This window comes from Mustela nigripes, chromosome 10, assembly GCF_022355385.1.
Source record: "Mustela nigripes isolate SB6536 chromosome 10, MUSNIG.SB6536, whole genome shotgun sequence".
Lineage (NCBI taxonomy): Eukaryota > Metazoa > Chordata > Mammalia > Carnivora > Mustelidae > Mustela > Mustela nigripes.
The window spans coordinates 66,237,468-66,252,440 of record NC_081566.1 but is presented as its reverse complement, the minus strand read 5'-3'; the positions used below and the strand labels follow the sequence as shown (position 1 = coordinate 66,252,440).

General features: G+C 66.4%; 1 protein-coding gene and 1 long non-coding RNA gene across 3 annotated transcripts; one reads left to right on the top strand and one right to left on the bottom strand.

The window, feature by feature from the left end:
• Window positions 1–480: 480 nt before the first annotated feature.
• Window positions 481–9,341, top strand: EFNA3 (ephrin A3). Of its 2 annotated transcripts, XM_059413813.1 has the most exons (5): window positions 499–743; window positions 6,627–6,940; window positions 7,811–7,876; window positions 8,060–8,137; window positions 8,381–9,341. In XM_059413813.1, the coding sequence occupies exons 1-5, from the start codon at window positions 616–618 to the stop codon at window positions 8,509–8,511; spliced, it is 717 nt and encodes a 238-aa protein (XP_059269796.1). In that variant the 5' UTR covers window positions 499–615; the 3' UTR covers window positions 8,512–9,341. The 2 variants fall into 2 exon arrangements, with proteins under 2 accessions (XP_059269798.1, XP_059269796.1); XM_059413815.1 differs by lacking the exon at window positions 8,060–8,137 and having other exon boundaries at window positions 481–743.
• Window positions 9,342–9,431: 90 nt separating this feature from the next.
• Window positions 9,432–14,967, bottom strand: LOC132025916 (uncharacterized). The gene is made up of 2 exons (XR_009406735.1): window positions 14,863–14,967; window positions 9,432–9,820 (listed from the first exon to the last, which is right to left on the bottom strand). It is a non-coding gene; the product is annotated as an uncharacterized LOC132025916 (long non-coding RNA).
• Window positions 14,968–14,973: the final 6 nt, after the last annotated feature.

Here is a 14,973-nt window from a genome sequence, read left to right as displayed (position 1 = left end):
GGGCTTCAGGTCGTGGCTTTCATGCCCCTGGTGCCCACTGCGGCCTCTCCGCCCTGCCGCGCAGCGGCCTCCTCCTTCACTCGGGAAGAAGGCCATGGACCCAGCGGAGGGCGGACTGCTCAGAAGGAAGGGGTGGGAAGGGGCCTAGTTCTACTTATGAAGCTGTCCTGGACCCCCAGCTCCTTTCCGAATCTCCCTCGCCCCATCCCCCGGGTGGATGTGCTCCCAGAAGATGGAGACCCTGGTCTGGGCCCCCCTAGTCCTTCTCCAGGGAGCTCGAGACTGGGCAGCAGAAGGCCGGAGACCCGCGCAAAAAGTAAACCTAAGAGGGAGCGAGGAGGCGCGCGCCGGTCGTTCCCGACGGGGCAGCGCGGTCCCCATCTCCCCAACGCCGCGCGCTCCGGGTCCGAGCGGGGCGGGGCCGGGTCAGGCGGGAGCGCGCCTGGGGCGGGGCTTCGGGGGCGCGCCCAGAGGGCGGAGGGAAGGGCTGGGGGCGTGGCCTAAGGCTTGGGGGCCGGCGGCGGCGGCGGCGGCGGCGGCAGCAGGGAGCTGGGAGGCGAGAAGCCGGGAGCGCGGGGCTCAGTCGGGGGGGCGGCGGCGGCGGCGGCTCCGGGGATGGCGGCGGCTCCGCTGCTGCTGCTGCTGCTGCTCGTGCCCGTGCCGCTGCTGCCGCTGCTGGCCCAGGGGCCCGGGGGGGCGCTGGGAAACCGGCATGCGGTATACTGGAACAGCTCCAACCAGCAGTGAGTCGGGGCCCGGGGAGCCCAGAGCGTCCCGCGTCTGCGAGGGGGGGAGCCGGTGGGCCCGGGAAGTCCTGAGGGCACCGGGGGTGGGGGTCCTGGGAGGCACGGCTGGGGGCTGGGAACGAGGAAGAGGGGCACACTCTGGGCGGCTGTGAAACTCGCGGGGGGGTGGTCTGAAAGGGGCTGTTGAGGTCTCGGAAGGAGGACTTGGGCCGTGCGGAGGAGGCTGCTCGGGGACACCGCACCCCGCCTTGCCCTCTCTCCGCGCCCGCCGCTGGACGAGCGCCCCTCCACAGTCCCCCATCTTCGCCCCCTTCAGCCGTGCTGGGCCATCGCACGGGGGGGGGGGCGGCCAGGGATGACCTGTTTTCAGCGCTGAGGCTTTCGAGGGGTTCTGTCTAGGACTCCCGCTTTTAAAAGTGGGGTCCGGGGCAGGGCAGGGAGTCCGGCCCGGCGCCTCCTCAGAACGTAGCCGAATGGCCTGCCCTGGTTGTGGGGAAACGCCAGGCGCGGGTGAGCCGGGGCTGGGTCGCCGCGGCTGGGGTCCTGGAGGCGCTGCTAGGCGGGGATGGGAACGTGGGCCACCGGCGAACCGGAGAGAGGCAGGCAGATGTCGGCGTGTCACACACGCACACACACGCCCGGCCTGGGGACGGCGTGTGGCTCCAAGTGTGAGCGGGCGTGCGCGGCTGTCAGTGTGCGTGTGTGTCTGAGTGTGTGATTTGTGTGTCTGCGTCGGCGATCGTCTGGGGGTGGGAGCGGGCGGCGGGGCGGGGAGGGGGCTGCTGTCGCTGTCCGCGTGGCCGGCCGCGTCTGGGCTGGGGTGGCTGCCGGCGCCGCCGCGGTCTGGGCGGGTGTCAGGGCGGCCGTGTGGTTTCCCGGGGTGTGTGGCGCGGCGGCTGGGTGCCGGCTGCGGGGCCGGGTCCTCAATCTGCTCAGTCCTCGCTGCCCTTGTCTTCTCCCCGCCGTGCCTCCGTGTGTGTCTGTGTGTTGGGGGCATCCCTAGGGACGCGGGGGTCACTGTCACACCTGCCCAGGCGGCGGCGGCGGCGGCACTGCCTCTGGCTCCCCACCCTGGGGGGCGACTCGGGAGCAACTGGAGAGGCCCCAGGGGAGGGGGCCGGGAGGGCCCGGCGGCCGCGACCCCCAGCCTCCCGGGGGAGGGGCTGCCGCTCGCCGCTCCGCTCTTTGTTGTTTGGGGCTCCGCGCCTCCCCCTCTCTCCCTGCTCGCGCCCGAGTGTCAGACTGGGGGTGGGGATGAGCCAACGACGCCCCCCTCTCGCTTCCCATGGAAACCTCGGGGGTGGGGATGAGGCCCCTCCCCCCACCCCGGGAGCGGGACTCGAAGAACTCCGGGGGGTGCTGGGGGCTGACTCCCCGTTCTATCTAGCTCGTCCCCCTCCCCCAGACTCACACGTCCGCCTCCCCCCTCCCCGCTAGAGTCTGGCGGGGAGTGGAGAGTACGCAGGTGAGGGGTCCCAGGTTCCCACCACCCTCTGGGCAACCCCGCGTTCTTAGGGGACGCCGGAGCCGGGGGTATGCGGGAACGGCCTGAGGGTGGGGGGGATGTTGTTGATCAGGTTCCCCTCCCCCGCATACACCTGGGCTCAGGTGAAAGCCCTGGGAGGGGGTGGCGGAGCCCGGTTCCGGGAGCCTCCTTTCTGTCTTCCCCGCTCCCCCGCAGGTCTGGACCGGCAGAGGTGGGAGGGGGCGCGCACCCGGCTGGGAGGACGCCGCCGCCCCCGCCTCGCTTCCTCGGCCTTTGTTGCCGCTGCGCCCGGGCTCCCCGGCTCCCTCACTGCGGCAGCCGCGGCCCCATAAATCGTGAGAGCGACGTGCTCCGGAGCCGGGAGTGGAGAGGGCCAGGGAGCTGGGGGCGGGGCCGGGCCGAGCCACAGGCTCCCGCGCCCCCTCCCCCCGTCACGTGAGCCGGGCGCCGGGCTCCCACCCCCTGTCACGTGCTGAGGGTCTCTGCCCCTTGGGGTCACGTGGAGAGGGTCTTGCGACCCCGCCTCCCGGGGTCACGTGGGAGGGTGCTGGTGGGACACGTGCAGAGGCCTCCTTTGACAGACCTGGGGGCAGTGCCCCGCACAGTGGTCGTGATCTCGCCCCGCGTCCCCCCCCCCACTCGGGCCCTCCGTCTGATCCGCTGTAATTGGAGAGACCAGTTCCCAACCTGGCCGGACTAGGGATGGGGGGTACCATCCTGGAGGAAAGGAGGAAAATGGGAGGTCGACGGAGGGGTCCCCTGAGCCCGGAATTGAATTGGGGGTGGGGCTGGGAGGACCGGCTGATGGCCACACGCATGCCCCCCGGCCCTGTGCTTCCTTGCTTTGCAGAAGGGAGCAAGGCGCTGTTATTCACCCCTAACTCGGGGAGCGTCGGCGGCATCTTCTCCAGCCGGCTCCCTACCTCTGTCTCTCGGAGACGTTTCTGCGGCTGGTCTCGCTCTTTCACGCGTTCATTCAGCAAAGGTTTATTGAGGCTGTACTAGGTCCCGCTGGTCTTTCCCTGCGCGCGTCCTCCCAGCCGCCGAGGCTCTGCCCGCACCCCCTTGCCCGCCCCCGACAGCCGGCTCGGCTCCGCTGTCTGGGGGCCCCCGCGCTCGGCCCCCTCCTCTCTCCCTCTCTCCCCGCCTCCCTCCGTTCCCATTCCGGTCCTCTCTCTCTCCGATTCGGGGCCCCCCTCTTTCGCTGTCTCGCCCTGTCCCCTCTCGGGGACCCGGGTCTGGTAGCCTCCCCTCTGGCCGCGCGCGCCTGCTCTCACTCCGCTCGTGGCTCGCTCTCGGCGGGTCTCTCGCTCCTCGCCGCCGCTGCAGATCAATAAACCTCCGCCGCCGCCCGCCGCTGTCGCAGGGAGGGGGCGGGGACGTGGGGCGCGCTGCCTCTCCCCCACGCGACGCCGGCGGGAGAAGCCCGGGCCCGGGCCGGGGCCGGCGAGACCCAGCGGGGCGGGGCGCCGGGAGCGCCCCGAGAGGTGCGGGGGTGTCCGCGTGCACGCGCCGCCCCGCGAACGTTCCCGCCACCCACCCACCGCCAGCCGGGCGCGCGGGCCCCACGCCGCGCGCACGAGGTCCGGCCTCGCCTGCTGGAGCGAGCGGCGCTTCGCCTCGGGGCCGCGCGCCAGAGGGGAGGGAGCCCGGGTCGGTGTCTTGCCTTCGCTCCTCCGCATCCCGGCTTCTAGGGGTGGGGGCAGGGATTAAGCAAGTTCGGGGCCCCTCGGGATGCCTTCTCTACTCCCTGGTCTTGTTAGGCACCCTGTTTACCTGCCCCTAATTGCCCCGCGGGGAGAGGTTTGCTCCTTCCCTGCTCCCCCGCCGCCCACCCCCCGCAGGCGCAAGCCGGCGGGGCACTGAAGGAGTGACGGAGAAGGGTCGGAATGCGCCCCGGAGGCGGTGAGAGCCCGAGAGACGAAATAACGGGGTGAGGGTGCACCCCCTCCTGGTGGGGTGTGTCAACACTTGCCTTTCTGCGAGAGACGTGGAGGCCAGGAGGGGAGGAAGAATAGAGAACTGTTCGGAGGGGCAGGCACACCCCAGCCCCCAGGCGCCCCCCCCCCCCCCCCCCCCCCCCCCCCCCCCGCAGATCGGGAGCTGCAGCCCTAGAGGGGGAGTGAGCCACAGGCCATTGCGTGGCCTAGTGGCACTGCTGGTTCGGGGAGGATGACAGATTCATTGACAGTGCCCGAGCCTAGGAGACACCTCACTGGGGTCTCCCAGGAGTTGTGACTGGGGACACCCAGTCCCCTGCCCGCCAGACTCCAGTTGCCCACAGCCATGCCACAAGCCGTACTTCCTCCCACCCGCCCAGCTTGGGGGGCATTTCAGGGACTCCTCCTGCCACCCAGCCCAGGGAGAGGTAGAAGTTGGCTTCTCTTCACTGGGGCTCACCCACAGGCCTCTCTGTAAGGCCAGTCTCCGCCCTGTCGAGGAAACTGAGGTCACCTGTCCCAGTGACCCTGGCTTTGGTTTACTCCTTCCTGGGATAGGCTGTGTTCTAGGGGGAGATGGGCAGGGTCCCAGGGAAGGGTCCTTTCACAGCAGGGCTGGAAACCTAGGTGAGGCTCAAGGACAGAAGTCCCAGGGTGGCTGGGCTGCGGCTTTGGGCCCAGCCCCCTATCACTGGTGGTCCCCTCCTCAAAGCCTATGGGGGAGGAACAGTAGACTTGGAAGCTGGGGATAGAGAGGCAAACCCAGGTGGCGCCAGGAACTCGGCCTGGTCTAACCCGTTTTCCTGCTCCCAGTGCCCCAGGCCGAGACTCCTGCCCACCTGAGTGCCAGGGCCAGGGAGGGGCCTAAGTGACCCATCACTCCCGTGGGAACCAGGTGGGACTGGTGGCATTCCTGATGACTCAAGAAGGCTGTGCCCATTCCCACTGAGGTGCCCAGGCACCAGCTCTCATCTCTCTGCTCCCTGCCAGGCTTGGAAGGGAGCGCTTGGGGAGGGGGTGGCACAGGCCAGGCCCAGCAAGTCTGGTTGGGTGGGGAGGGACCCTCAAAGCTCCGCCCGATTCAGAGGCCTCAAGCTTGTTTCTCTAATGGATCTAATGACTATTTGTGGAACTGGGAGGTGCTTGGTGACCGGAGGAGCCAGTCCCTCCCCTCAGGGAGTTCCCAGGACTGAGAGACCCCTGTGGTATGACAGGCTGCCAAGTGCTCCGGGCCCTCTGTGTCCACCATGTTCTCCTCTCCCTGGAGGGATGTGTGGATTCCTACCCTAAAGAAATTTGGGGAAACTTCCCCCTACTTCTCTTGAGTTTCTTTCTCCACTCGGATGTTTTTCCCATCCCCGCACCCCCACCCAGGGCATTAAGACCAACACTTTGATGACGGCTGGCAAGGCAGGTGGGGATTAGGTGGGACCCAGCGTCTGCTCCTGTGTCCCCATAGAAGAATCAAGGAAGTAGGGGGCTCAGCCATCTTGCCCGGGCACTCTGCCCACTTCTCCGCCGAGCACCACTCAGGGCCAGTGGTTGAGGAGGACGGTGTGGGGAGATGGAAGTTTGGGCCGGTGGGCATGCTACCGCGTGCGGCTTGCTGTTGAGCCCCTGCTCCCAGCTCTGTTGTCTCAGTTACTGGGGACCTTGATTGCCAGGAATAGCGCAGAGAGGACATGTGCGCCTCGTGTGTGTGTGTGTGTGTGTGTGTGTGTGTCTGGGGGGGCGCAGGGGTGGGGAGGGTGGGCGCAGGAAGAGAGCTTGAGATGTCTGAGGTCAACCAGTCCTGCGTGCGAGTCCAACACACAGGCAGCCTGGCTCCCCCAGGTGTGTGCCTCCCGCGCGGACGGTGCGCGTGTCTGTGTGCGCGCCACGGCACTTAGGCGTGGATATGCGCGAAGCGTCCACACCTGCGTCTGTGAGGTCAGGTCCTGGCCGACTGGCCTCGGGGGTGCGCTGGCCACGGCAGGGAAGCATGCGGGAGAGGTGCGCATCTCTGGGAAGGGATCCCTCCCACTCCCCCCTTCCCTTCCAGTCCCCGACCACTCCCCCCCCCCCCCCGCAGTGGAGGATTGTGGGGGATGGGCGGAGGAAATCCGGGCCGGGGTCTGGGAGTCGCTGGGGCCTGCGCCGTTTCTGTGGCAACCAAAGCGCACGTCCCCCCTTCGCCGTTGGAGGCAGGCCGGGCTTCCCTGCGCCGTTGCTGCCCTCTGGCGGCCGCCGGGAGGAGGACAGCACGAGGCGTGGGCGTGGGCAGCTGCCGTGGGCCTGGTGGCGCTAGGGCCTTGGGGACGGGGACGGGGACGGGGACAGGCGCTGGGAAGAGAGGCGGCTCCGGAGAAACGCCGAGAGGCTGCGAAGGCCCGAGGGAAGCTGTGCCGAGCGGCGGCGTGGGACGGGGGTTGGCGTGGGGTTTCTTCGCTCTGACCCGCTTCCTCTCCCCCGCAGCCTGCGGCGAGAGGGCTACACGGTGCAGGTGAACGTGAACGATTATCTGGATATTTACTGCCCCCACTACAACAGCTCGGGGGTGGGCCCCGGGGCGGGCCCGGGCCCCGGGGGCGGGGCGGAGCAGTACGTGCTGTACATGGTGAGCCGCGCCGGCTACCGCACCTGCAACGCCAGCCAAGGCTTCAAGCGCTGGGAGTGCAACCGCCCGCACGCCCCGCACAGCCCCATCAAGTTCTCGGAGAAGTTCCAGCGCTACAGCGCCTTCTCGCTGGGCTACGAGTTCCACGCCGGCCAGGAGTACTACTACATCTGTGAGTGACGGCCGGGGCGGGGCCGGGGGCGGGGGCGGGGCCGGGGGCGGGGCCGGGGGTGTCGGGGTGGGCCGGGGCGGGGCCTAAAGAGGGCCTGGGAGACGGCCAGGGGCGGAGCCTAGGGAGCGGCCGAGGGGTGGGACAAAGGGCGGAGCCTAGAGAGCGGACCAGGGAGACGACCAAGGGGTGGAGTCCGGGGGAGGGGCGTAAGGAAAGGGTCTGGGAGATGCCCAGGGGGTGGGGCCCCGGGGCCGGGGGCTCGGGGAGCTTGCGGCGCCGGGCTGGGCTGGGCAGGGCGGGGAAAAAGTGCGTGAGGGCCTTGGGATGAGGTCCCCAGGGGCCAGGTATGTAGGGGTGTGGGCCTGACGGCGAGTGTCAGTCCGGCCGGGGGTGGGGGGGCGGTCGGCAGGGCCCGGGATTAGTGGGGTGGGCCTGGGCCTGACGGCGAGTGTCAGGGATTTGGGGCGGTGGGGTGGCCTAAAGGCGAGAGTCAGCGTCTGGCCAGGGCGTGGGGTCCGCAGGGGCCGGGGCGGGCCACGTGGCTGCCACGTGGTCCGCGTCGCGGGGCGCGAGACACCCCGGGACGCCGCGTGGGGCGGGCGGGCTGCAGGCTGCGGCTCCTGCGGCGTCTGAGACGCGAGGAGGGTTGGGGGCGGCCCGAAGTTTGGGTCGCGGGGTCACCGCGTCCCCGAGGGACGTCGCAGGACTGAGACCTCAGGGCCGGGGCTTCTCGAGGGCTGGGACCGCGGGGGCTGCCCGGGCCGGCGGCGTAGCCACGCGACTCGCGTCCGCGGGCCCGGGAGCCGGGCAGGGGGCGGCGCGGAGGGGCGGGACGCGGCGGACGCAGCTGAGGCCCCGTCTCGCCCGCAGCCACGCCCGCGCACGGCCCGCACTGGAAGTGCCTGAGGATGAAGGTGTTCGTCTGCTGCGCCGCCAGTGAGTGCCGCCGCCGGCCGCCAGCGCGCCCTCGCCTCCCGCTTCGGGGCTCCCGGGCTCCCGGGGGCGGGGCGGGGGGGCCCCCCCGAGCGGGGACTCGCTCCCCAGCTGTAGCGGCGGGGTGGGGGGGGGTCCTGGCCCTGACGCTCCCCTCCTCTCTCCCACCCGCCCCGCGCCCCGCAGCACCGCACTCCGGGCAGAAGCCGGCCCCCACCCTCCCCCCGTTCACCATGGGCCCCCATGTGAGGATCAACGTGCTGGGTGAGTCTGCGCAGCGCCCTCTGGGGGCCGCTGCTGGGACCGCAGCCCCGTGCCTGCTCGCCCCGCATGCCTTCCCGGGGCGCAGCCCGCCCGCTCGCCCCGCCCGCTCGCCCCGCCCGGCCCCGTGGGTGGCCACGTCCCGGCTCCGCCCCGCCGCCGCCGCCGCCGCCGCCGCCGCCGCCGCGTGCCCCGCCCGCGCGCGCAGCCCGGCCCTCACCGCGCTCTCTGTCCGTCTGCCCACAGAAGACTTTGAGGGAGAGAGTCCGCAGGTGCCCAAGCTTGAGAAGAGCATCAGCGGGACCAGCCCCAAGCGGGAGCACCTGCCCCTGGCGGTGGGCATCGCCTTCTTCCTCATGACGCTCTTGGCTTCCTAGCTCTGCCCCCTCCCTTGGCGGGGACACGCGGGGCTGGGGAAGGGCAGGGAGACTTGGGCCTCTCCCAGGGAAGCCTCGCTGTGGGGCCTCGACCCCTCCTCCGATGGCTGGCAGTGCGGTCTGCGCCACACATCTGGGCCCGCCCCCTCTGCCCCCTCTCTCCCCACGTAGGGCCCTGTAGTGGACCAGACGCAGGGACAGCCACGGGTCCCGAGTGGCCTTGTGGCTCTGGTACCTTTCTCCGACCCCTGGTACCCTCCCCTGTTGTCACCACCAGAGACAAATTTGCCCCAGAGAGAGCAGACCCCAGCGTGGGAGGCACCCCCCCGTCATTCTCTTCTAGGGGCGGAACACAGGGAGGGGACTAGATGGGCGAGGGGGTGGCCCACTGCCCCGCTCCCCTGTTTACAGCAATAAGCACGTCCTCCTCCTCCCACTCCCGCGCCCAGGACTGGGGTTTGGATTGAATCCAAGTTTACAAGTAGACACCCCTGGGGGGGGCGGGCGGTGGACAAGGGTGACACGGGGTGGGCACCGGGGTTCCAGCAGGCATGTACAGACGCTATATCTCTATATATAATGTACAGACGGACAGACTCCCTCCCCCTCCTTAACTCCCTGACCTTCCTGGACGTCTCCTTCCAGCTTCAGACCCCTTCCCCACCAGGCTAGGCCCCCACAGGGGGACCCCCTGGCCCCTCTTGTGTCTTCTGTGAAGACAAGACCTATGCAACGCACAGACACTTTTGGAGACCGTGTGACAACAACGCCCCCTCCCGTCCAGCCCTGAGCCGGGACCCAAACCCCATGACCTTGCCCTGCCCGCCCTCTGTGGCCCTACCCATCCTCCGGGCCTTTTTCAAGTGCTTTGGCTGTGACTTTCATACTCTGCTCTTAGTCTAAAAAAAATAAACTGGAGATAAAAATAACGAACTGTGTGTCATTTCAGGGACCATCGCCCGACTGGACTCTGGTTAAACCCACAGGTCAGGGGGGCAGGGGTGGTGGGGTTGGACTCGGGGGCCAGAGGATGGAGCGAGTAACTTCCTCTGTGGCCCGGTCTCCCTTAGGAGGCAGCTCTGAGTGCAGGGAGGCCCCGGGGCTAGAGCCCGGCCTGGCTGCCTTTGGGCAAATCACTGACCCTCCGAGAGACCCACATTTCTCCGCAGAAACTTGAGTTGGACCCCATGTCTCTCAGGGCCGCCCTAAGTGTGGGCCAGCGGGGGCGCTCACCTCCGGACAGCTTCCCCTTGCTTCCCGTCCACTCCGCACTCGGGGTCTTGATCCGGGTCTGCAGGCTTCAGGGAGGCTGCGAACCCAGACAGGGAAAAAGATCACATCGTTGTTTCCACTCGTAACCGGAACGAAGCATTCTCTTCTGCACTTGGGCGACCAGCCAAAACAGTTAGCAGGGGACCCGTGTCTCTGTCACCAGCAGAAACCACCGCCGCTTTCCGGCTGCATTACAGTTTTTGAAGCTCAAACCACCATTTGTTCCCGTCACTACTTTGGATGGACCCTCATTGTTAGACCGTCCCGGTTTTTAATGTGTTAGTCCAGAAGCATCTATGTTACTAGACCAAAAAATGGAAATGTTTTAATAACTGTGTTTCCATGTAGTTGATTTCCTTTATAATCCTTGGTAATTTTGTTTTATTCGTTTAAACCCTCAAGGCCCAAGGGCTGAGAGTGTGCTGGCACGGGGCGGGAGGGGGTGCTCACCTGACTCCAGCACCCTGTGCCTGTCAGGAAAGGAGAGGAGGCAGAAGGCACCAGACGGCAGGGGAACAGCCACGCAGCCCCTCTGGGCTGGGTGAGGTCAGGGTTGTGCAGGCGCCGTTGTGGGGGTGGGCAGGGGGTGACCACAGGTGCCAAAACCTGCCAGGGAGGACGTGCCTTATTGTCAAGCTGTGCACCCTTGGGAGTCTATCCCAGCTGGGTTCTCTAGCTGCGTGGGCAGCCTGGGTCCCAGCTGAGGCCCCTCCTCGCCCCTGTGGCTCCTGCTGGCCGCATCCTAAGAGCGAGCCCCCACATTGGGGAGTCTGCTTCTCCCTGGGCCTCGGCCCCTCTCCCACACTCATGTTCTCCTCCCCCCATAAATATCTTTTAAAGATTTTTTTTATTTATTTATTTATTTATTTATTTATTTATTTGACAGAGACCACAGGTAGGCAGAGAGCCCCTGATGGGCAGATGGGCTGGGGCCTGGAGCGTGCACAGACTTAGGGCTGGGGCTTTGGGGTGGCGACAACCCAGCCTCTCCTGAGCGGACAGTAAGGGCAGCCCAGGTGCAGGGGGTGGCAGAGAGAGGAGGTGGCCCCACCCGCTCCCCGCCCCTGCCTGTAGTCCTGTTACCTCTGCCCCCTCCCCAGTAGTCCAAATGTCTTGCTCAGTCCCAGGTCCCATATTCTTTTTTTTTTTTTTTTAAGATTTTATTTATTTATTTGACACAGAGAAATCACAAGTAGGCAGAGAGGCAGGCAGAGAGAGGGGAGGAAACAGGCTCCCTGCCGAGCAGAGAGCCCGATATGGGGCTCGATCCCAGGACCCCAAGATCAGGACCCGAGGTGAGGTGAAGGCAGAGGCTTAACTCACTGAGCCACCCAGGTGCCCCAAATAAGTATTTTTTGGTAAAGATTTCATTTATCTATTAGAGAGAGAGCGAGCAGACACAAGCAGAGGGAGGAGGAGAGGGAGAGGGAGAAGCAAGCTCTCTGCTGAGTAGCGAGCCCACTGGGAGGGGTTCCGTCCCAGGACCCCAGGATCATGACCCAAGTTGAAGGCAAATGCCGAACCAAGTGAGCCACCCAGGAGACCCAGTAAATAAAATCTTAAGAGAAAAAAACAAACAAACACAAAAAACAGCAATCCAGACAGGGGGCCAGGCACGGGGGGGTGGGACCTCGAGCAAGCCGCCCCCCATTCACTGACCCCCACAGTGTGCCAGGCACCGCACCCCGTGCTTGCCAGCGCTGGGAGCACCGCGCCCTTGGAAGGCTCACTGTCCCTGAAGCCCAGAGGGGAAGCCTGAGGGTCTAAGAGGCCACTTCCCCAGGTTAGGGTCCTGGGGCTGGCACATGGGACAGGGCCTGGCAAGTGACTGTCACCGCACTCCACTCTGCCCATTGGCAGCTCTACTGCCACATGCGACAGCTTGGCACATGTCGTAATGGCTTCCTGCCACCCTTCCGCCAAAGTCACGTGGAGTCTGTGCAGAAAGACATCAAAGGACCCCCAATCTGGATTGAGGGAGCCAGTCTGAACCACACATTCTAAGGGCAGGAAAACTAGGGGCACCTGGCCGGCTCAGTGAGAGGAGCACGTGACTCCTGATTTCGGGGTGGTGAGTTCGAGCCCCACGCTGGGTTTAGAGAGGACTTAAATAAACTAAGGAAAGAAAAAAAACAGGACAGGGAAATCAAAGTCCAGAGGGGCAAGTGAGTCGCCCAGCCATGCGGACAAGGGGGCACGGCAGAACGGCCCTAGGACTCAGGTGTCCTGGGCTCCTGTCTCCACCGTGCTGCCAGGTCCCCGAGGAGACTGAGAGCTGCTTGGGGATCCAAGGCTGATACTTGAAACCCTTTAAACCACCCCAAGCAGGGGCTAAAGAGAAAGACTATCTGCGCTTTAGCTAGGGCTGGACCCCGGGGGGCCTGTGGGGCCCTCCCCTTGGGCAAGCCTCCTCTGTCTTAGATGGACAGACACCAGTGACCCTGAGCCTACCTGGCACAAGGTCCCTGCCTTGTGGCATCAAAGTGGACTGGGCCCGGGGGGGTCCTGGCCAAGGCAATGGTGAGGTGACACCGGGGCCAGGGCCCGAGGGCAGGAGGGGGCAGGAGGGGCGGAAGGGGACAAACCATCCATGCTCAACACCTACCGACGGGTGGGGCAGGGGGAACAGGACAGGACAGCACAGGACAGAATGTGGGGGCTCAGTGGGTTAAGCCTCTGCCTTCGGCTCAGGTCATGGTCTCAGGGTCCTGGGATCGAGCCCCGCATCGGGCTCTCTGCTCGGCGGGAAGCCGCCTCCCCCGCAAAAGCCTGCCTCTCTGCCTACTTGTGATCTCTGTGTCCAATAAATAAATAAAATCCTTAAATTAAGAAAAAAGAATATGGGATCTGGGACTGAGCAAGGCATTTGGGCTACTGGGGAGGGGGCAGAGGTAACGGGAGCCCTGGAGGGGGGCAGGGAGCGGGTGGGGCCACCTCCTCTGTCTGCCACCCTCCGACACCTGGGCTGCCCTTACTGTCCGCTCAGGGGAGGCTGGGCCGTCACCACCCAAAGCCCCAGCCCATCTGCCCATCAGGGGCCCCTGGGCCCTTGTCTGTGTCCCCCCGGGGCCTCAACAGGGGCCATAGCAAAACACAGGCAGGAATTCTGAGCGCTGTCCCAGGGGCTCCTGAGGACACAGCTAGTTGCAGGAGCCGACAAGGACTTGGGTGGGCGGGGGTGAGATTCGGAGCAGCCGCGCCCTCTGCCCCTGGGCACCCGTCACCCTAACCCAGCTGTGCAGAGGGAAGAGGGGCAGGACCATTTGCAAGGGTGGGTGTTGACCCTTGAGGGGCGCAGGGAGCTTCACCGAGGGCTGATCAGGGCTCAGCCCTACCTTCCCTACCTTTGTGCTCTGGCCTAGGGCAGAAGGAGCGAGGCCCCGGCCCACGTGGCATCCTAGGGCTTCTCCAGCCCCTTCCAGCCACCTCTCCTTCCCTCCCATGTTAGCGGCTAGGGCCTCAGGGATGGGCCTGTCTTGTCTGGCCAGCGCGCTCAGCCCCAAAGCCTCACACGCCTCCCTCACCCTCTCTGTTCTGCTCAGGTGGCAAGCCTGGGGTCAGGGACTGAGCTCGGCTGCAGGGACATCGGCTCGGATGGGAAACATGTGCTGGGAGCGGGGAAGAAGGACCCGAGCTGGGTAGAGGGCATAAGCAGGAAGGGGTGGGGACATACAGGCTGGCGGGCTCAGCCTCGGACAGACTGGGCACAGACTGGGGACAGACTGGGGACCCAGGCAGGCCCAGGGACTGGCATGGAGGTGCTGGGGTCAGGCCAGCCAGGGCAACAAGAGCAGCGTCAGGCAGAAACCCAAGGACCAGCCGGGGACCGGACCCTGGGGAGGTCTAGCTTCCTGTGGCTGGGCCCTGGGTGGGACAGATACGGCCCCTCCCCCAGAAGGTCAGCACCCAGCTCTTGGCTCTCCACATGGCGTCTGGCTGGGGGTGATCCCAGGACTGTCCCCGGCCTGGGCTATAAGAGGGGGAATGAGCCAGCCCAGGGACCCGAGCGAGGCTTCAGTGGCCTGGGGCCCCCTAAGCTGCTCCTGAGGGCTGGTGTTAGCCCGGGGATGCCTGGGCCTTACCCTCATGCCGCACCCACTTTTGCTCCCTTCAGTCCACACCTGCTCGTCTTCTTCACAACCTTGCGACCCACACGTCCATCACACTCACCGCTCTGGGAAGGGGGCTGGGGCGACCGACCAAGAAGGGCCTGAGAGCGGAAGGCAGGGGCTTTGTTGACACAGCTGAAGTGGAAGGGGCCTCCCTGGGCCCCCTCCGCCATGCGCCAAGCAGGAGCGCTGATACACACCCCTTCACGCTTGTGCGCACACTTGGGCGTGCGTGCGGGACACGCTCCAGAGCCACGCTGACGCTGGCAAACACAAGCCACACGCGGGCTCCAGGAGCCACACTCATATCCAGGGTCACACAGCGGGATGCACTTGAGGGCTGGCGTCCAACCGCAACCGACCAGCCAAACAGGGTTCAGTGCCCGGCAGAGCTCAGGCCAAACCCACGGGACAAAGTCTGGAGTCTGGGAAAAACCAGGGAAGGGAGGAGGCCGGCTTGTGGGGTCAAGTGATGCCGCGTTCACACCCTCTGGAAACCTACACGTAGACACAAACACGAGCCCTGGAGCCCTGAGGATCTGCACACGTCCGCGCGCATACACGGCGAGACTCAGACCCAGACCCCCCACAGCCCCTCCCGGGAGCCCCCAGCTTCCCCCCACACCCATCCCACGCTGGTGAGGGAGGGGACAGTAACAAAGAGAGGCGAGCTTGGGACCAGAGAAACCCCTGTCGCCACAGGGCAGACTCACGTGCACACTTGGGTGCACATGCAGACACCAGACCCCGAACCTGGGGGACAGACCCAGGGAGAGACCGGCAGATCCTGCCTCATCCCCTCTGGGGCCACATCTGGGCGCAAGCACTGCCCGCTCTGGACACAGGCCCCTCCTCTCCGGCCCAGCTCTGGGCTCGCCCCACCACCCCCCGCCCAGCTCTGGGCCTGGAGGATGGTCCTCCTCTGGTCCCGAGGCCTGCAGTCTGGGCGCCCTTCCTGGCCTCCGAGTACCTGGTCTGGCCGCGAGAAAGGGGCGCCCGGTGAGCCGCTAGAAAAGCCCTTAAAACCGGCCGTGGGGGCCTTCTTCCCTCCCGAGGGCTGCTCCGCGCCCAGGAAGGAAGG